Source organism: Nannospalax galili, unplaced genomic scaffold (genome assembly GCF_000622305.1).
Source record: "Nannospalax galili isolate Female #2095 unplaced genomic scaffold, S.galili_v1.0 scaffold77, whole genome shotgun sequence".
Taxonomy (NCBI): Eukaryota; Metazoa; Chordata; class Mammalia; order Rodentia; family Spalacidae; genus Nannospalax; species Nannospalax galili.
The window spans coordinates 3,005,914-3,026,983 of NW_008341457.1; the positions used below are offsets into that span (position 1 = coordinate 3,005,914).

Consider the following 21,070-nt stretch of genomic DNA (forward strand, 5'->3'; position numbering starts at 1 on the left):
CCGCCGCCGCCCCGGGAGGCGCCGGCCATGCGCCCCACCTGCTGGCCGCCAGCATCCTGGCCGATCTGCGCGGCGGGCCCGGAGTCAGCACCGTCACCCCCGCCGCCGTTTCCGCAGGGGGCACCTCTCCTGCCTCCTCCGCCGCCTCGTCCCCGTCCTCTGGCCGCGCCCCCGGCGCCGCCAAGAGCCACCGCTGTCCCTTTCCGGGGTGCGCCAAAGCCTATTACAAGTCCTCGCACCTCAAGTCGCACCTGCGGACGCACACAGGTAAACCCCTCTTTTTATTATTTTATTTTTAGCCATCATCGGGGTTAGAGGAAGGGCATTGGAGAGATCTCGGGAAGCCCCTTTCCCCCCCAAGGTCTCCAGGACCCCGTTGAAAACTGCGTGGCGCGTAGGGGGCGGGGAGGGGGGCGCGCCCTGGCCTGGTCCTGGAGGGCGGGGACACGGTGGGTGGGGCTCACGTAGGGGGCGTGGCAGCCACGCGGTCCAGAGGCGCGCGGAGGGTGGACCGGCTGGCCTCTGCTTTAGAGACTTCAGACCGATCGGGGGTCCTTCCCCAGCTCCTCGGGTACAACCACGCGCGATCGTGTTCTGTCTCACTTGCCCCAGCATGGCATCCCTTCATCCCTGCTTCGTGGTCCAGTCCTTTGCCTCCGGCGGTCTTGGTCTCAGGAACCTGGTGGTCGGAGGGAACATCAGGTTCTAAGGTTCTGAGTCAGGCCCTCCCCCTTCTCCGGACTCAGTTTCTTTTTCTGGGAAGAGTGTGGGTGGATCCGCATCACCACTTCCGGGGTGGCCTCCAAGATTCCCTCTGGAGAGCCGGGAGGCGTTTGTCAGAAGTGGGGGAGGGCGACAGAGTGATGGTGGTGATGGTGATGCTTGTGATGTTGGGGATGATGGTAGTGATGGTAATGGTGGTTGTGATGATGAAGATGTGGTGGTGGTGACAGTGATGATGATGGTGACGGTGGTGGTAGAGTGCCAGGCACTTATTTCCCCCCATTCTGTCTGCTTGACCCTGGTGAAAAGAGGCCAAGACCACCTAGAGTTAAGGCCTTGCACCTGTCCCAAATCCATTAGGATCGGAGACAGGAACTCCCTACTACATTTTTCCCCAAGTTTGCACCCTTGTAATGGGTTGGGAAGGTGGGGATCTAATGATTCAGCTATACTAGCATTTCTGGAAGCTCACACCCTGGATGTTGAAGAGGAGGTAAACTGGTGAGCCAGGTGCCAGCAGGTTGCTGTCCTGGCCCCTCTATGGATTTATCCATTCTGTTGGGCACTGTCGGAGCTATAGGGTCTCCCTGGGATGGGGCGATCTATGTCCCCCCCCCCCCAAACCTACCTGCTTCTGATCTGCCATCTTCTAAGTAAAAGGTAGAGGCTGTCCTGCTCTTACAGTTGCCATACTGGCCACACTGGGAGAGAGGGAAGGAAGGTCTCCATGGCTGTGTGGGGCCCCTCAGGAGTGGTCAGGGCAGGTAGAGGGGATTCAGGCTCTGTCTTTGGAGTCGAGAGAGTCAGAAGGGGGGATTGGAAGATGGCATTTTTGGTCCCTTGGACCTTGTCCTTGTCCCCTGAGGCCTAGAGACACTCACTCTCTCTCTCTCTCTCTCTCTCTCTCTCTCTCTCTCTCTCTCTCTCAACCTAAATGGACAGAACTTGGAGTTTGGAGTTGGGGATGGGGTCTCTGCAGAAGAACATTGGCTGGGGACTAGGGGGTTAGGTCTAGGTCTCTGCCACAGACTGGGGTCCATGAGAGTATCCTGGCTCTTTCTTGGTGAGTTTGCCAGTCCAGAGTAGTGGGATTCTACTGAGAGGGACCCCATCTTTCTGATTTATGCCACAACCCCTACACCTGTCCCAGTCAGGGTTTGACTGGCCTGCTGTGGTCTGTGGCCGTTCCCAACCCAGAACCCTTCCTGGTGCCCAGAACTTGCGGGTTGGGTATAATAGGAGGCCAGTTTCCCCCTCCCACCCTACACCACCTCTAAGCTGGGTGGGTAGGAGACCCTGGCCTGCCAGGAGCATGGGTTTCAAGTACTCACCAGAACTGAGACCCAGGACTTGAAGTCTGGATGTCTAGGGTTGAGTGTAGACCATCCTAAGTGTTGACAAAGGGCTAGTGGTCCTCCTTTGGATTCTGTGTCACCCCACCTCTACTACCATGGGAGACGTGGGTGTCCTGTCCCCAAATGCCTCTTTTTTTTTTTTTTTTTTTTGAGACAGGGTCTCCCTGTAGTCCCAGCCAGCCTGGAACTCCTTATGTAGCTATGTAGACCAGGCTGGCCTCGATCTTACAGAGACCAGGCTGCCTTCAAGTGCTTGGATTAAAGGCCTGTGTGCAATCATGCCCCTAGACTCATAATAACTAATTTGTGAGACCCAGAGAGCTGTGTGGAAGCTGGACTCCTTTGATATGATTTTTTTTTTTTGTAGTGTCTGGGGACCCCTTAAATACTATTTATTTATTTATTTATTATTTATTTAGGGTAAGATTTCACCAGGTGTGGTGGCATAGGCCTTTAATCCTAGCACTGGGGAGGCAGAGACAGAGGCAGGCAGATCTCTGTGACATTGAGGCCAGCTTGGGCTACATAATGAGTTCCAGGCCAGCTGGGGCTACTGGGAGATCCAGTCTCAAACAAACAAAAGACAGATCTCCCTCTGTGGCCCAGGCTGGCCTTCAAACTCCAGAGAGTTCTGCTTCTGCTTGGAGAGCTGGCATTACCAGTGAGCAGGTGAGCACAGGCCTGCCTGGTTTAAAGGGCCTTCTTTTGGTTATTCTTCCTGGCAGGGAGAGTGGTTCAAATGAGGGATTAGGGAGTCTGTGGGTCATGCCCTGGAGTCAGTGGGGTTCATCTGGAGTGTAGGGCCTGGGACCGATTTGGTCCCCTCCATGCCTTCAGGACCAGGGGAGAGAGCAGTCTTCTATCCACCCGCCCTCCTGGATCCATTTAGCTGTTTGCAGAGATTGAGGCATATGTAGAGTAGGGTTATCTCCGCCCCTGGATTGGGGCTGCCGTGGAGACCACGAGGGATTATGGGATACCCCCATCCCAGGGCCTAAGGACACTAGGCAGAGAGTCTGGTACCCCTGAGCACTGCGGTTGCCCCTGTCCCTGCTTGGGGAAGAGAAAGACTTTAGAGGCTGTGGGAGATGTTGACGCGGTTACCATGGATACTGGGATAGAGGCAGCCGTGGGGTGGCGGTGGCGGGGGTGGCTGCCGGCTCTGCTCTCCAAACTCCCTCTATCCCTGGCATCTTCTCTCCCTGGGTCTCTTGAGGGGCGGGGGGTGGGGGGAACAGACTCGACTGACTACCTGGAGGAGGCAGTCTGCCCAGCCAAGCAGTTTCACCCTCTGGGGCAGGGTTCTCAATTGGGCATTCTGGGCCCTGCAGGGTGGCCTCTGTCTACTCCTGTGCCAAGGTCTTGTCCAGTCAGGACAATCAGACATGTTCCTAGATCTCACCCCAGTATCCTTGGGGGGCTTGGGGATCTCTTTTAGTTATATTATTCTCTGAAAATTCCATTTACTTAATTCTGAGAAGTGTTAGTGTTTGAGCCAGCAAGATGGCTCAGCTGGTAAAGGACCTTGCCATTAAGCCTGAGGACTTGAGTTCGATTCCCCAGGAGCCACAGGATAAAAGGAGAGAACTGACTCTGGCAAGTTGTCCTCTGACCTCCACATATGCACACTTCACACATACACAAATGATAGAAGTAAAACTTATGTAGAAAGCCAGGCATGGTGGTGCACACCTTTAATCCCAGCACTGGGAGGCAGAGGCAGGCAGATCTCTGTGAGTTCAAGGCCAGTCTGGTGAGTTCTAGGCCAGCTGGGGCTACCAGGAGACCCTTGGAAATATTAGTGTCTGGGTGCCAGGGATATGTAGGGTCCTTAGGCATCCTTGTGGGAGATGACAGTTTGGTTTTGTTTTGGTTTTTTTGGGGGCAGGGGTGTAGATCTAATCCCCAGTGCTGAGATTAAAGGCTTGTGCCACCACACTGGCTTGGTTTTTTTGTTTTTGTTTGTTTTTTGTTTTTTGACAGGGTCTCCAAAGTCCCAGCCCCCCTGGAAGTCAAGGTATGAACCTGGGTGGCCTCAATCTCAAAGAGATCCACCTACCTCTGCTTCCCAAAAGCTGGGATTAAAGGCCCACATATCACCATGCCTGAGTTTACTTTGGATTTTTTTAGATGGTCTCATTGTAGCCCCAGCTGGTCTGGAACTTGTATGTAGATTAGTCTGGATTTGAACTCACAGAAATTCCCCTGCATTAAGCTCCCTAGGAATCAAAGGCATGCTTTACCATGCCCTGCAGTAGATGAGAGTTTTGTGTTTAGAGAAAGGTTTCCTAACCTAGAGGTCTCTGTCAGAGGCCTCTGGCCATGAGGGAAGAGCTAACTGGCCTTAGGGCTAGGATTTTGAGGGCCAAGGAAAGGTAGCCTTTAATCTCAAGGGCGGGTGGGGGGTGGGGGGAGGCAGGCTTGGTTTTATTGGGAAAATCTTTTTACAGAAGAGGGATTAGGGTAGGAAAATGAGTTAAGGGGTTAGGCAACTCTCTGGGAGGGGGAAGTGGTCCAGTTTACCAATTTAGATGGGGTGGGGTACAGAGAAAGCTAGGGCCACCCCTAGCTATCTGATCAGGTAGTGGGAAACATTGTTTTAATTTTGCTAAAGAGGTCTAGAGATGAGGCAGGAGAATCTCTGAGATTGAGGCCAGCCTAGGCTACATAATCCCAGGCCAGCAGAAGCTACAGGGAGACCCTGTCTCAAAAAAAATTAAAAAATGGTTTTCTTGCTAGAGAGGTTTCAGGGAGGAGAGGCAGATGGGGAAACTGAGGCCTGGGGTGGGAAGTGGCCTCAACAACCACAGGGACAGAGCAGTAAGTGTTAAAGTAAGAGTACAGTTATGGGGGTGGGGCTCAGACCGGATGGCTTTTGGGGATTGATCCTTCCCAAAACAGTCCCCCCAGATATGTGGCAACTGGAGCTAGTTGCAAGCTTCTAGATTGGTGGGAGGGCCCCCCAATATTGTCTGAGCTGAAAACCACCCCTCTACCCTCCCAAGCTTCCTGATAAAAGTGGCCCAAATGGGCTGGGAGTTATTGGATGATACCAGACCAAGGAATGGCTACTCTGGAGAGGGTGGGTTGTCTTTAGCCACATGGGATATGGAGTATGGCCAGGTATCCTGGTCTTCTGGAAGCGAGGGGTAGGGGTGCAAGGCCATGCTGTCCCCCCTTAAAATTTTTTTTGTCTGACTATGTAGTCCTAGCTTGGAACTCAGTATGTAAACCAGACTGGCTTGCAATTACCACCATTGATTGCTCTTGCTGGAAACCCATTTTCCTTCCTCCAGGCCTGTGGATTTCCCCACAGGCAAGCATTAAACCCCAGTTTAAGGCCAGACTCATGCTATAAAATACAAAGGACCCAGCTGAGAACCCTGCACCTGGCCTCGGATCACAGCTGGGTGTTGGGGCCCCGGGTCAGGGCAGAGAAGGGACCAGCAACCTGGACTTGACTCTCAGCAGGGTGAGGATGGCGCTTCCAGCCGCAGAGATCCTCTTGCTGTAGGTTAACCCGACTGTCGCAGCATTTATGTTTTAGAGCCTGCAAGGTACAGAGGCGACAGTATTGTCCCCAGTTTACCCCGGCCCCGCCTGAGTCAGAGGGTCAAGTCCACAACAGCCACGCCCACAGTGGCCTTCTAGCTTGGTTCCCACCTCCTCCTCCTCCCAGCCAGGCGGTCCAGGGAGCCTGGTCCCCAGAAGCTGTAGGGGTATCTATATTTGGGGGACCCCTCCCGCCTTCCTGGGACCTCAACTTTGATACACGCCCTCGTCTGCGCACACCCCACCCCACCCCACCCTCCACCCCTCCAGGTAGACTGTGAGACTGTTGCAGAGCAGGGCCAAGCTTTTTGGCAAGCATGCATCTAACATTGCATGGGCCGGAAGCCCCGCACCCTGGGTACCGCCACCGGTGTGTACACCGTAACCGCGGAGCGTGGGGAGGGGACTTGGCCAGCTCCCCGGGCAGCAAAGTAACCCTGGTCTAGGCCTCTGTCTCCTCCGTGGCTGGAGCCAGGACCACGTGAGCGGTGGCTGTTCCCATCAAGCTACATGCTGCAGCTGGGTGCCCCCCCCAGCCTGCTCTTTGCAAAGTCGAACTAGAGTCGGGTGAGACGCGGGGCCCCCCGAAAGGGGAAGTAAGCGGATTGCATGCAGAGGAGGGGGGGGTCCCGCTCCTGCCTCCACCCTCTTCACTGCCCTGCAAGATGGCGACAGGGCTAGACGTCGTGTCCCCCCCCCCCCGACTTGTGCCCCGCATCCCCCCAGAGGAGGGGTTCTGGTTGCTTCCTGGGCTGTAATAGCTGGTGTCCTGCCTAGCTCCCCTCCCTTTCCTCCTCTCTCCCCAGGGTTCCCCAGATCTGCTTAGAGCAAAGATGTCACCTGATCACCCTTCTGTAAAGTCTGTTCTCAGCTTAGCCCGGGGCTGTCCCATTGGCTTCTGGTGGCTTCTATGATGTCCCTCCCCTTCACACCACTGAATCCCATGGAGGGTTCTTTAAACCACCTTTCTAATCCCTTGAGTATCTGGAGGGTGATCATTTGGTGGGCAGGGCCAGCCAGACTGGTGCAAGGCTTTGGGGCTCTGGTTGGACCTACTGACCCCTCCTCATGCCCTGATGACCCATCTACTTGTAATTCGGGGACATGCTGACCACACCATGAGGTCTGGTTATTTGGGGGTATGGAAGGGTTTGGGAATAGCTTTTGTACAGGACAGTGGGAGGGGTTTGTGAAGGTTGTCTGGTGGAGACCTGCCCCTGCCCAGTGTGCCACCTGCTGCTTCTGGATGACCACACCCCTTCCCGGAGGCCACACCCCTCCACACACCCAGCAGTTTAAGCTTCTAAGCTTGGGCATGGTCCAGTGGCCTTAACTACCATCTACTCTGTACACTCTAGCCTCTGAGCTCCGAGCTGAGACTGGGTGAATCTTTTTATTCAAAACTGTTGGTGGCCTGGGCTTGGGGGAGGACAGCTGTCACATGTTATATACCCTATCTTAGGGGTGGGTGGAAGTAGGGCCATTTCTGAAGGACATAGGCTATCTGGGCATGGTGGCTCTTTCCTGGAGTATGCAGCACTTGGAAAGCTAAGGCAGGAGGATAGCTTGTGGGTTGTGGACCAGTGTGGGCTACATAGCAAGACCTAGCCTCAACAAAACTCCAAGATGGGCTGGGAACATAGCTCACTGGGTTTGTAGCTCAGCTGGCAGAGTACTTGTGGCTCAGAGGGCAGAGTGTTCACCTACCATGCAGGAAAGCCCGGGTTCCATCTCCAACACCACATGAACCAGGCATGGTGGTATACACCTGTCATCCCACCACAGGGTAGGGGGTGTGTAGAGTCAGGAGGATCAGGAGTTCAGGGTTATCCTCTACTATATAAGGAGTCTGAGACGAGGGTACATAAGACCTTGTCTAAAAAGAAAATCTGGCCCAGTTTGGTGGTACACACCTTTTTTTTTGTCTTTTTGAGACAGGGTCTCCCTGTAGCCCCAGCTGTCCTGGAACTCACTATGTAGACCAGGCTGGCCTTGAATTCACAAAGATCTGCCTGCCTCTGCCTTCCAAGTGCTGGGATTAAAGGCATGTGCCACCCTGCCCGGCTGGTACACACCTTTAATCCCAGCACTCAGGAAGCAGAAGCAGGCAGATCTTTGAAACCATGCCTCAAAACAAAAAAGTGAAAATTCTGTGGCTACAGGGAGAACCTTCTCACAAAGACCAAAACAAACAAAAAAGTGTTGATTAGGGGAATTTGTAGGTGAGTGACTGGTAGAGTTGACCCCTATCTGTCTTCCGTCCAGGTGAACGACCCTTCGTCTGTGACTGGCTTGGCTGTGACAAGAAGTTCGCCAGGTCTGACGAGCTGGCCCGCCACCACCGGACGCACACGGGTGAGAAGCGCTTTCCCTGTCCTCTGTGCACCAAGCGCTTTACCCGCAGTGACCACCTGACCAAGCATGCCCGTCGCCACCCTGGATTCCGCCCGGAACTGCTTCGGAGACCTGGTGCCCGCAGCACCTCGCCCAGCGACTCCCTGCCTTGCAGCCTGGCGGGCAGCCCAGCACCCAGCCCCGTCCCCAGCCCAGCTCCCGCAGGCCTGTAGAGCCCTGGTCTGTCCACCCCGAGTGTGGCCAGCTCGGCAGGGTCTTCCAACGAGGGACACATCTGGCCTCCAGAGAGCCTGTGTCTGGGAGCCCAGTCCTCCTCAGGGGGGAGACTAGGTTGGACCTGGGTAGCTTGGGAGTTGGTTCAGATTGTGTCTGTAAATAGCCATGATTAACTGTCCCATCCCTTCTATGGGGACCCCCGGTGGGCAGCTGGCAGGTCCTCCCTGTCCCCCTCTGCCACCCTCTGCCTTCCCTTCTGGGTGGCACTGGATATGGAGCCCAGCCAGGGGGAGTTCCCTAGTCCTCTGCACTCCATATCCCCCACCCACCCATCTAGTTGCTCCTCCAGGTTGGGACACACATAGCCATAGGTAAACTGGGGTTTCCTGTAGCCCCCTGCCTGTCCTCACCCCACTGAAAGCCATTGGTAGAAGTTCAGGGAACTGTGGGGGTGCAGCCTGGCTGACCCCACAACATGGGTACTCAAATCTCAGGTGTCCACAGAGTCTGCCCTCTAGAGGGGCTGCCCAGCAACCCCCGTCCTGGGGAAATAAGGTGCTGTAGTTTTGAGAGGAGACCTTGGGGTTTTGGGCAGCAGGTTGGTGGGGGATCATGAAGGTCCGCCTGCTCACCTTGGGGCCAAGTGGTGGGCAGGTGGGGAACAAATTATTTATTGTCCTCTTGACTGCTGGCATTGGGAGCCAGGCTCCCCCCTAGCTGGGTGAGCACATATGTGAGAGATGGTGGGTGGCTGGTATGTGGGGTCTCCACTGGGGTAAGGAGTTTAGCCTTTGTGGCTTTCTGTCTCAGACAATCTTCTAAAGGACCCTTGTGGTCATTGGACCATGAGTTCAGGGCTCTGCCTGGCCCTTCATGTTCCTGTACCTCCTGGGTGCCTGGAAGAGGGTAGCCTTGAACTCCAGGACTGGAAACAGGAGCCCTGACTCCAGGGCCTCCTGGATAGCTAGCTCGTTTTTTGGACCGGATAGAATTATTTTTTCAGGCACCAGTTCCTTGTTCTAGGGGGCCCCTTTGGGTGGCCCTTCATCCTCAGGGGTGTGAGTGGGGGGGGAAAGGTCTCAACTGGGGGTGGGTGGGGATGTATCTCCCAGGAGAATCACCCACAGGTCCTTTTCAGCATCTTTTTGCTGTGGATTTTGGACAAAAGCACCTAAGGTCCGCAACCTGGATGGGATCCAAGAGAAAGCCTAGCTGCCTCCACATGTTGGGTATGGGAGATTCTGGCACCTACATTTGTTCCGGAACCTTCTGTCACATGATTGGGGGGGCTTCGAGTAATGCCACCTTTACCTGGTCAGGGCACCAGCCTTGCGGGGAAGGGTGGCCTTTTGGAGCTGGGCTCAGAGGTGCCTCCTTCCCAGGGGTAATCCATCTGTCCCTTCTTTCTAGACCACAGAAGTGGGGTGCCTTAGTCTGTGGGGTGGGTAGGGGCTAGTGCCTCATTTTCTTCATGTGCTTTGGGCATATCTTCCTTGAGCATTTGCTGGTCACCTGTCACATCTGCTAATGGGGGTAGGTGGGTCCCACGACACTGGCAGGAAACTTGCTGAGCAACCAGAACCTTCTTGGCTCATCCTTCCAACCCTACCCCTTCACGGTCTGGTGTCACTGGGACCTGAGTGCAGCCATCCAGGGGGTTGGCAGCATCTGCAGGGTGTGCAGGGGGGAGCCCTGTGGGATTTATGCTTTGTGTGTGGGGTCGCCTCTCCCCCACTCCACCTGGCTTCTAAACCCTTGTATTTAATTAATTAAAGAAGCCCTTTTTAAAACCCTGCCACAGTGTCTGTCTGATTGATTAATAAGGGAAACTTAGAGACCCCACCAGCATGTTCCTCCTTGCCCCCACCTGCCTCACTTCATCAGCTAAGCCTTGGGGAAACTGAGGCAATTTGCTTCGGTATCCAGTGGTCTTGGCCAGGCCCCCTTGAGGCCCGGGAGGGACTTGATTGCTGTAGCAGGCACACAGAATAGTGTCACCCACGCCTGGTAGCAGCTGCACACCCCCCACCTGCCGCCCTGTACCCTGTTACCCAGCAACCAGAACTCGGTGACTATACCCGGGGGCGTCCGCTGCCCGCCCCCTTCCGGAGTCAGCAGGGGTGGTGGGGGTGGGGACGCGCCCCCAGGACTGCACATGGTGTAGCAAGAATATGCCTAGGACTACTCCCTACCTCGTTGTCCTTGTGTGTTCCATACATAAATGGAACGCCTACTGTATACCAGCTTGCAGTAAGGAAAGGGGCGGGTGCAGAGGGGACGCCGTGGCGGTTGCAGACGCTAAAAATTAAGAGCTTTCAGAAACCCATTAGAGCTTTGATCCTTGTTTGAGAAAAGACACCACATCCCTGGGGTCTGTAGAGCTCCTGGGACTTGAGGCTGGCGTGGGGGCGGAGCCGAGCCTTCCCCTTGCACCTGCTGGGCCCAGGGAGGCACTGGCCTGCCACCTGGTGGCCAATCCCGATACTGTGAGCCCTTGCAAGATGGGGATACCCTCTCACCAGGATCTCCTGGTCTTAGGACCCCCAAGGCCCATGGCTCCTATTCATTTTAGAACAGCTTCCCTAGAGCACGCCCCCCACCCCTTCTGCGTTTATTGCACACTGACCCTAGTCATCCCTGCACCTTTTGGCTGCCCAGTTCCCACATCTTATATACACACAACTAACAGTCCCCCTTCTAGTGCCAGCCTGGCCACCTCCTTCAACCCCAAACCCGTATGGCCTCTGAACCCCCTTAGATGCCCGCTACCACATTCCCATTTGGTCTATTACACAGCTCAAAAATCCCTCAGTCCTGGGCTGTGCAGCTCAGTGGGGAGCATGAGGGCCCGATTCTAACCACTGCACCACAAATACGGTTATATATCCGGAACCCCACCCCTCATTCATTTTATTATTTTTTAATTTATTTATTATTTATTTATTTATGTCTTTTTGAGACAGGGTCTCCCTGTTGCCCCAGCTGTCCTGGAACTGTGTAGACGAGGCTAGCCTTGAACTCACAGAGATCCACCTGCCTTTGCATCTTGAGTGCTGGGACTAAAGGCGTGGCCACCACACCCGGCTCATTTTTTGTTTTATTTTGATGATGCTAACCTTGCACATACCAGGCAGAGGTTCTATCCCGGAACCACACCCCAACCCCTGACTGGGGGATTCTTGGCTGTCACTCTACCCCTGAACCACGCCCCCAGCCCCTCACTGGGGGATTCTAGGCTGTTACTCTGCCTCTGAGCCACGCCCCAGCACCTCAGTGAGGCATTCCAGGCAGCTGCCACTAGAAACGAACACCCTAGCCCTATCGCCCTATCTTCTGCTTTGTTCCAATCCAAGGTTTTTTTGAGACAGGGTCTCCCTGTAGCCCCAGCTGGCCTGGAACTCACTATGTAGACCAGGCAGGCCTCGAACTCACAGAGATCCGCCTGTCTCTGCCTCCCTAGTGCTGGGATCAAAGGCGTGCGCCACCATGCCCGGCTTGTTTTCCTTTTTAAAAATTTTTTAATATTTAAAAATATTTTGTGCCAGGTGTGGTGGCGCACGCCTTTGATCCCAGCACTAGGGAGGCAGAGGCAGGCGGATCTCTGTGAGTTCGAGGCCAGCTTGGGCTCCATAGCGAATCCAGGCCAGCTGGGGCTACAGGGAGACCCTGTCAAAATAGAAAAAAAAAATCTTTTTTGTATCTTACGTCAGGGTTTTGTTTTCATTGTGATGAATTTCCCACACCATTATCATGATCTGATTCCAATCACAGAGCACTCTATGCCAAAAGTAAACCTTCAGCATGAGCCTTTCATTTCACCCCCTTTTCCAGCCTCCGTGAATCCACTTCCTGTTTCTGGATTCACCTGCTCTGGCTATTTCCTGTCATGGAGTCCTACACTGTGAGGCTGTTTGTGTCTGGTTCTCTCACTGAGGCCCGTGTCCTTCAGGTCCCTCCACAGCTGTGACTTTTTTCATAGTCTTGCTCCTGTTCAGGACTGTGTAATATTCCAGGGTGTGGATGGCCCTGCTGTGTGTCCATCATCCATTCCTCCACGGACTGTGCATTTTGATTAAGTGCTGATATGAACACTCAGATTCAAGTCTCTGTGTGGAAGTGTTTTTTTTGTTTTGTTTTGTTTTGTTTTCCTTTTTGGTCTTTTTGAGACAGGGTCTCCCTGTAGCCCCAGCTGTCTTGGAACTCACTATGTAGGCAACAGGCTGGCTTTGAACTCACAGAGATCCACCTGCTTCTGCCTCCCGAGTGCTGGGATTAAAGGCGTGCACCACCACGCCCGGTGGAAGTGTGATTTTAAGTCTCTGGTGTAGACCCCTAAGGGTCTACTTGCAAGGACTCAGTGGTAATGCTCCATCTCCTTTTCTGAGCTTACTCCACAGAGCCCCCACAGGGTTTCACGTAGCTCAGGCTGGACTCAAACTATGTAACAGGATGTCCTTGAACTCCTGATCCTCCTGCCTTAACCTCGGGAATGTTGGGATGACAGGCATGAGCTACTACCAAGCCCGGCTTTGCCTAATTTTTGGTTTTGTTTTGTTAGAGACAGTCTCACTTTGTAACCCTGGCGGGCCTGGAACTGAGATCTGCCTGCCTCTACCTGCTGATTAGCGTGTGTTACTATGCCTTGCTTATTTATAATTGTTAACGCACATGAATATAAAATACATTTTTGGATTTATTTTTATTTATTTATTTATTGCTTTTTGAGACAAGGTCTCCCTGTAGCCCTAGCTGAACTAGACCAGGCTGGCCTCGATCTCTGAGGTCCACCTGCCTCTGCCTCCCAAGGGTTGGGATTAAAGGCCTATGCCAACGCACGCGGTCGAAATCCCATTTAATAGCACTCTGGCTAGGTGCATTTTGGGGAGTCAATTTTGACGCAAGTGAGTAATATCTGCCTGTATTACTGCCCTTGTCCTCCAGGAAAGCGCACTCAAAACACCGTGTAAGAAAATGCAAATGACATGCAAATGAGCATAGCCAGGGCCCAATGAGAACAGCCAGGACCCAAGGGTCCTTTTCAGTCAGGCGTGCTGTGGACAATCCAGGCGCCTCAGGGGCTTCAGGCTCAAGATAGCGAGGCTGTACCTGCGAAAATCCGCCGCCGAAAGCTTCCCAGTGGCCACAGGAAGAGACGATCTCTTTCTCTAGAGCTCCTCATGACCTAGACTTCGGGTCTTCTGTCCTCCACATTCCCTCAAAACTCGATATTGCTGATCAGGCGCGCCTCGGGCAGCTCTTCCCGGCGTCCCTAGCGGCAGCGTCCCGGGAGCCTCTGAGGGGCCTCGGAGCAAGATGGCGGCAGCGGCGGGGTCCGAGCGGCGCGGGCGGCGGCCTCGGCGGCGTGTGTGAGGAGGGGTCCCGGGGTCCCGGGTGGCTCCGGGCCGGGGCCCCGCTGTGGGACGGATCATGCTACGTTCCACTGGCTTCTTCCGCGCCATCGATTGCCCTTACTGGGCGGGATCCCCCGGGGGGCCTTGCCGGCGTCCCTACTGCCACTTCCGGCACCGCGGAGCTCGGGGTCCGGGCGCGTCCGGCGGCGGTGCCGCGCCCGCAGCAGGTAACGCCGGCGCGACCGCACGGGGTTCCCCAGCGACCCAACGGTGCAGCACCGTTTCCCCGCGCACACCCCCCTCACAGTGCACTGTCCCTCCCCTCGCCGCCATAGCGATGCTGTGCAACCGCATCAGGCCTTTCTGATCCCAGTGCGAGACATAAATCCGAACACTGCTGAGTGAGACACGGTGCAGGCTGCGTGGGGCTTCGTGCAGCCGGACCTCTTGCCTCTGGTCCTCCGCGTCTGCTTTGTTCTGGACGGAATGTCATTTCCCCTCGTCACCGTGCTTCCGACCCTACGCAATTTGTGGCACACTTTATGATCGTGACACTTTCCCCCCGGGCACGGCCGCCGCTGTTAACAGTAGTTGTATGCACAAATTCTTAGGGGCACCTGCTGTGTTTCAGGCTGTAAACCCTCTTAGCTGGGACAGTGTATGGAGCATGTCTCAGTGGTCGCTGTGATGGCAGCCTTTGGTGGGAGGCTCTTAGGGATCAGGCAGGTTTTTTTGTAGGAGCCTTGAGGGTTTTCTTAGCGTTTGTCTTGTCTTGTTTTGTTATTTTTACTTTATGTGTGAGTGTATTACCTGCATGTGTGTAAGTGCACCCGTGTCCCGCAATGCATCGAATCAGAAGAGGGCATCGGATCCCTTGGAACTGGAATTTACAAACAGCTGTTAGCTGCCATATGGGTACTGGGAATCGAACCCGGGTCCTCTGTAAGAGCAGCCAGTGTTCTTAACGGCTGAGCTACCTCTCCAGCCCCTTATTTAAACATTTTTTAAAAATTATTTTTATGGGGCTGGAGAGATGGCTCAGTGGCTAAGAGCACCGACTGCTCTTGCAGAGGACCTGGGTTTGATTCCCAGCACCCACATGGCGGCTACAAACTGTCCTTAACTCCAGTTCCAGAGGACTCTGAAGTCCTGTTCTGACTGCTACAGTATTGTATGACACAGGTGCACCTATAAACATGCAAACAATACCCTCATACACAGAAAATAATAATAAAATATTTTTTAAAAAAATTATTTTTATTTTATAATGTATGAGTGTTTTGCCTGCATATATGTAAATGTATCATATGTGTAATGCCCAAGGAGGATATCAGATTCCTTGGAACTGGAATTAAGGATTGTTGTTAGCCTCCATGTGGATGCTGGGAACTGAACTGGGTCCTCTGCAAGTGCAGCCAATGCTCTTAACCTTAACCACTGAACCAGCTCTCCAGTCCCCATTTGTCCTGGTTTTGACACAGGGTCTCACTGTGTAGCCCAGGGTAGTTTGGGACTCAGGATTCTCATTCCTCAGCTTATCTACACCATGATGGGATGACAGGTGTCTGTCACTATGCCTAGCAACTCTGAGAATTTTGATTGGATTAAAAGAGAGATTGCTAGGCTGGAGAGGCAGTTCCAGAAGATCTGACGCCCTCTTCTGGTCTCTGAAGGCATTGCACGACACAGGTGCATTTATATGCAGGCTGGCAAACACTCATTCACATAAAAATAAGATATTGCATTGCATGGTGGTACATGCCTTTAATCCCAGCACTTGGCAGGCCAATCTCTGTGCGTTCAAGGCCAGCCTGGTTTACAGAGTGACACCCTGTCACAAACAGAGTTTGCCAGGAAAAGACAAAATAGAGACCTGTTTAGATCTCTCTAGTGTATGAGTGTATTGTGTACATGTATGTAAGTGCACCCGTGTGTGTCATGCCTGAGGAGGCCAGAAGACTGCATCAGATCTTCCAGAACTGGAGTTACAGAATGTTGTTATCTGCCGTGTGGATGCTGGGAACCCAGTCTAGGCCCTCTGCAAGAGCAACCAGTGCTCATAACCACTGAGTCAGCTCTCCAGCTGCCTAGACCTCTCTAGTGACTTCTGTTTCATCAGGCCTTGATTTCTTTTTTTATTTTTTGGAGACAGATTTCATGTAGCCCAGGCTGGCCTCAAGCTCCCTATGTAGCCAAGGCTGGCCTTGAACTTTCTCCTGTTGGAATGACAGAGACAGGGAGAACTTTTAAATTTGTTCCAGACCAGCTGGGGCTACAGGGAGACCCTGTCTCAAAAAAAGACACCCCCCCCCAATTTTTTTTTTTTAATCTTGTGGGGATGGAACCCAGGGAGAAGCCTGGTCCAGCAGTTCCCACTCTAGGGCCTCTCTGTGCGTCTCCTCGGTGCTCCCCCACAGCCCTGTAAGGAGACCAGGTGATCTCCTGCTGTGCCCTGAGCCTCTCCTGCCCCGGGTTTAGACAAGGCCCAAGTAGCCCAGTTTGGTGGTGTTCCTTGGCCTCTGTGCAGTGGCCCTCCATGGCTTTTTATGTGCTCAAAGCACACCCATGGGAAGGAAATCCTTGTGTAGCTGGCCATGAGGGTTTTCTTCTGGGGGACTGGGCATTGGCTTCAGAGCTGCAGGTGTCCTGGGGATAGCCAGCCCTGGAGCCCTTCTCACCAGGCCTGTGCTCAGGTGTCAGGTATGGTGACCCTGTGGGGGAAACTGAGGTTGAGGGAGGAAGCAATGTCAATTGCAACTGTAAGCTACTCAAGGGCTACACAGTCCTTCCGGGGAGCAGTGGCCAGTGGGTAGGGTTGGACTTGGGGATGGGCATTGTCCATCTCTGACTCTGATGGGTCATGGCTCAGAGGATAGTGGCTATCTTGAGCCGGAGGACTTGAGCAGCAGGGTTTTTCTCAGGGCTCCTGTTTGTGACCTTGCAGTTGTTTGGGTTTGCATGGAGAGATCTGCTTAGGGGCCCTCACAGAACCCAGCACCCTGGCTGTCCCTAATCTGCTGCTGTCCCCACTAGGGAGGCAGTGTGAGAGGTACAGCAATGAGAACTGGGATGTCAGGGCTGAGAGGCACCATTCTCTCAGAGGCCCCCACAGTGTAGGGCCCTGGGTGACAGGAATTGGGGAATGGTGGTTCAGTGTGAGGCCCAGGTCTGGGGTACACAGGTAGGCAGTAGTTTTGTCCCAGATTGTCTTGTGTGGGGCTGTGGACAGCATGGGTGCCAAGAGGGAGTCCAGGGCAGCAGCTCTGGAGCCTTCTAGAAGGAATAGGGTTTATCAAAGATGAGGAGGAGAGGGATGGGAAAGGGATGGCAGCCAGGTTGGGCGACCAGGTCAGTTCCCCATGTAGGCACAACACCCCTGACTGGGGTCAGGGGGCCTGCTCACCTCCCCCGACCTGCCTCCCCATACCACTGTACCTTGTCATCACCCTGTGTCCTGTTCAGGTTAGGTCAGATGCTCTCCTGGGGTCCCAGAGGACCCGGGGACTCTGGTGTGCACAGGGAGACTCTAGGGATGACTTTCCTTTGTGAGCGGCCTGGGGACACCGCTGCCTGTGCAACCCCTTGTACTCTCCCCTCTTTGGGCAGATATTTCTCCACCAGGTGCCAGCAGGGGGTGCTGCAGATCACAGCATCTGACCATGGAGGGAAAGTGGGCACCATGGACCTGGTGGAGCATCTGCATCAGAGGGTAGGATGAGGTGCGGTACCCCTGGGATTCCCCTGCTTGGAGACTGTAGCGTCCCACTGAGCCCTGTAGGAAGCATCTGGTTATTGCAGTTCAAGGCCACCTGGCTGGTGGTGGGCAGCTGGACCACCATCCTGTTGTTCCTGTTGGAAAAGGGAGGCAGATGGGTGCCCAGGCCACTCCCTGCTGTCCTCAGCTGACTTAGATCTCCTTGAGGGTTCAGCAGAGTCCCCAGGTTGTCACTTTGCATTTGTCTGCATCTGCAGCTGGCCACAGTTCTCTTCTTCCTGGTCACTTTCTCCCTCAGTGACTCTTCAGCTAGGTACTGCTGTTTTCTCTGGCCACCCTGTACTTGGCCCTCCTGACTTGGTTTGGTGGCCTGTCCACCCTGGTACTTATTTTCTGGTTTCTTTTTGTTTTATGTGTATGAGCGTATTGCCTACATGTTTTATGTGTATGAGCGTATTGCCTACATGTATGTGAGTGTACCTGTGTCGTGCAATGCCTGCAGAGGTCAGAAGATGGTGTCCAATCCCCTGGAACTAGAATTAAGGATGGTATGTAGCCACCATGTGGGTGCTAGGAACTGAACCTGGGTTCTCTGCAAGAGCAGCCAGTGCTCTTAGCCACTGAGCCATCTCTCCAGCACTGACCCTGGTACTTTTTAAGTGAGGCCTGTGCACGAAGGGGATTAGCTAGAGTGGGCCTGTACCCCTGAGCTGTGTCTCAGGACCTGTGTGGCCATCCTGCCCAGGGCAGCTCCTGGTATATACTGGGTAGAGGCCAGGGACATAGCTCAGTACCCCAGGAGCATCTAGGCTTGAGGGAGTCTGCTCAACCTGGACACTCATTGGGACAACCATGCTGTTGGGAGGAGCTCAGGGGACCCGCGTGGTGCCTGAGTGCCCCTTCCCCCAGCCTGGCAGTGTTTCTGTTCTAGGTGCCGCCAGGCAGCCCACAGTGGGCAGAGGACCCCGAGGCACAGGCACAACGGATTCCACCTGTGCCAGACTCTGTCCACCGTTGCCTCCTGGTGCTTTGAGGGGCATGCAGGGTATTTGACTGCTCAGGCCTCGTCTTGGGAGATGTCTCTGCTTGGGAGGGGGACTAGCTACCTTTGTGCTCCATGCTGGTCTTGAGCACTGTGGAAATTGGGAGCATGCGCCAGCCATTTTAGGGTGACATCCTTGGGTCCTATAGCACCCCAGTATTCTCTCAAAGCAGCCATCTCTAAGGGCAGGGTTCTACCCCATGACTGTATGGGAGTGGGGTGGGGATGAAGGACATGGCTCTCTAGGAGACCCTGGGTGGCAGTAGCCTGGCTATATGACCCTGGGCCTCCCAAAGGCCATTCTAGACCCAGTGTACCCCCTGGACCTCAAGGGAACAGAGATAGGTGGGTGAGTGGTACCTGCTCCCTCTGGATTCCAGGAAAGAGCAGCTGGGGACTGAGGGGAGGTGGGCTCAGGCTTTGTAGGATCAAGTTTGTCTGGTGGTGGGAATGGGGGTGAGAGGGTGCACAGGGGAAGGGGCTCCCTGCTGACACACTGGCTTGATACCAGCCTCCCTGCCAGGTCCAGAGCTGCTGCTAGTCTGGGGGGGGGTCCTGTGCAGAAGATGGGGGTTAGCTGCTAGTAGCCAGGGGTCCTGCAGGGATTGTCTGACATAATGAAGGCCGAGGCTCTTCAGCCTGAGCTGGTGACTCAGGGCCATAGTTGAATCCAGGCTCTCCTTCTGGGTCTGTCCATTGAGCGCTGGGGAGGGTGGCCAGCTGAGCAGGTTCCAGACCTCACAGGTGACGAGAGGGTCTGGACCGGAGCTCTGGTCGCACATCTTAGACTCCAGTCCCTTCTCCTGGGAGCCACCTTCATTTCAACCCAGCTGGCAGCTGTAGACCGTGGTGCCTAGTCTAGAGAGACCTGCCTCCCACCCCTGGGAGATGGGAGGAGCAGGAGGTGAGGGGGGGCCCTATGCACTGCACATCCCTTGGCTTCCCTTTGAGTACCCAGAGGCCCTGTGCTGGGACCCCTACTGGTGCCAGACTGGGACAGGGCAGAGGGGACTCAGATGACTACATTGCAAGGCACCAGGTCAGGGAGTGGGGGCCTTGCATTTTATAATTGGCTTTATTGGACCAGGAGTGTCCTTGATGCCTACTATGGATTCTGGGGGAGGAAGGCCACTGCCAGCCTCCTGGGGACAGCATTAATACTTTGTCTTACCCTGCCAATCTGGACTTGGCCCAGCACCCCTGCAAACCTTTCCCAGCACCCAGGAGGGGAGAAGTTGGCTTTGAGGTGGCATGGGTGCATGGCCATGGTGGCTCAGGCCTGTCTGCCTTAGGACCCAGCTGACAGCCAAGGCCTGTAGGGACTGTCCCCTACATACCCCTGTGGAGCCTGTGTCACCCCATGTGACTGGCCTTTCAGAGTCCAGGGGGTGGTTCTGAGGGTGCCCTGGGTTGGGGTCCTTGGTGATCCCTTATGGGTGGACTTGGGGAGGGACATGTGCAGGTGCCCCACCACCCTCCCCAGTCACCTGCTGCCAGGTGTGTGGGGTTCCACTGTGTTGGTCACCTGGGTACCCCTGCATCCAGCTGGGTGACTTCATCTATTCAGGGAGGCTGAGCTTAGGGGAGTGTGGGTGCCTGGACCCCTGTGTGAGATGGGAGGGTCTGCCCCAGGGCCACACTCCAACCTGGAAGGATGTATCTGGGTTCTCTGTGGAGACCTTGGGCCCTGCCGTCACCCACTGTGGGACTAGCTTTCAGGGGATGGTCTGCCAATCAGAAGCCATCACTGGTGAAGCCCAGGCCCCTCCCACACATATCTATATTTGCCTCTTTTCTATAGTTTTTGGGAACAGACCCTTTTCCACCACCTAGGCTGGAAGACTGTTATCAGAGCCCAGAGCTAGGTGGGACCCTGAGCCATTTCTTGGCCTTTACCAGTATTTTGACCTTGAACAGAAGCTGCAGGAACTCACCAGGGTCTCCTTGTTGACAGGGGAGATACCCAGGGTGAGTGAGCACTGCTCACATAAGACCCTACCACCTCGTCTGTGGGGTGGCCTGGCAGACACTAGATAGACATGTGGGCAGGGTTAACTAAAAGGCCATGCTACAAGTCCCTGCATCTCACCATCTTTCTCCTGGTTCTTCCCAGGAACAATCTGAGCTGCACCAGGCTTCCTGCTCTGGCCTGGGACCAAGGTTCTGGTCCAACCAGACACCCAGGCTGGGTGGGGCAAGAGGCTGAGAGATGGGTGGTGTGTGGATCCTGTCCCAGCCAGGGACTCCAGGAACCCTCCTGCAGATGCCAGAGGACCCTTAGGGGACCCTCTGTCAACTCAGGCCCTTCTCTGAGAAACCAGCCCAAGTCTGTTTATCTGGACCACCCTCCAAAAGAGTACTGTCTGCACCCACAACATTAACCCAGCCAATCAGAAGGCCCTTTGTGCCTTCCTTCACCAGGGGCACCTTTGTTTAGCTGTTAAGTTTTGTTCAGGCTTTGTTTTAAGGCAGGGTCTCACTCTATAGCTCAGGCTTGTGATCCTCCTACCTCAGCCTCCCCAGTGCTGGGATGACAGGCCCGACTGTGCCTGGGTTGACACCTGTATTGACTGTCTTGTTGCTGTGACAAAATATCTGGCAAAGGCACCTTAGGAAGAGTAGTCTGGTCACAGTTTGAGGGTGCAGTCCATCATGGTGGGGAAGGCTTGGTGGCAGGAGCACCTTCGCAGCTGGTCACATTGCGTCCAGTCAGGAAGCAGAGAGATGAATGCTGGTGCTCGGCTCCCTTTCTTCTTAAAAA

General features: G+C 54.5%; 2 protein-coding genes across 3 annotated transcripts in view; both read left to right on the top strand.

Moving 5' to 3' along the window:
* Klf16 (Kruppel like factor 16) overlaps positions 1–9,996 on the top strand; it is a 10,425-nt gene extending 429 nt beyond the window's left edge. The window contains exons 1-2 of the mRNA XM_029565436.1: positions 1–267; positions 7,896–9,996. The exon at positions 1–267 is cut by the window's left edge and continues 429 nt beyond it. Of these exons, the coding sequence (XP_029421296.1) occupies positions 1–267; positions 7,896–8,197 (569 nt within the window). The 3' untranslated portion in view covers positions 8,198–9,996. The remainder of the gene's footprint in view (positions 268–7,895) is intronic.
* Positions 9,997–13,244: 3,248 nt separating this feature from the next.
* Rexo1 (RNA exonuclease 1 homolog) overlaps positions 13,245–21,070 on the top strand; it is a 20,890-nt gene continuing 13,064 nt past the window's right edge. Inside the window, exon 1 of one of the 2 annotated variants that reach the window (XM_029565435.1) lies at positions 13,245–13,779. In XM_029565435.1, coding sequence (XP_029421295.1) covers positions 13,629–13,779 — 151 coding nt within the window. In that variant the 5' untranslated portion in view covers positions 13,245–13,628. The remainder of the gene's footprint in view (positions 13,780–21,070) is intronic. The other variant, XM_008837137.3, reaches the window with a different exon arrangement.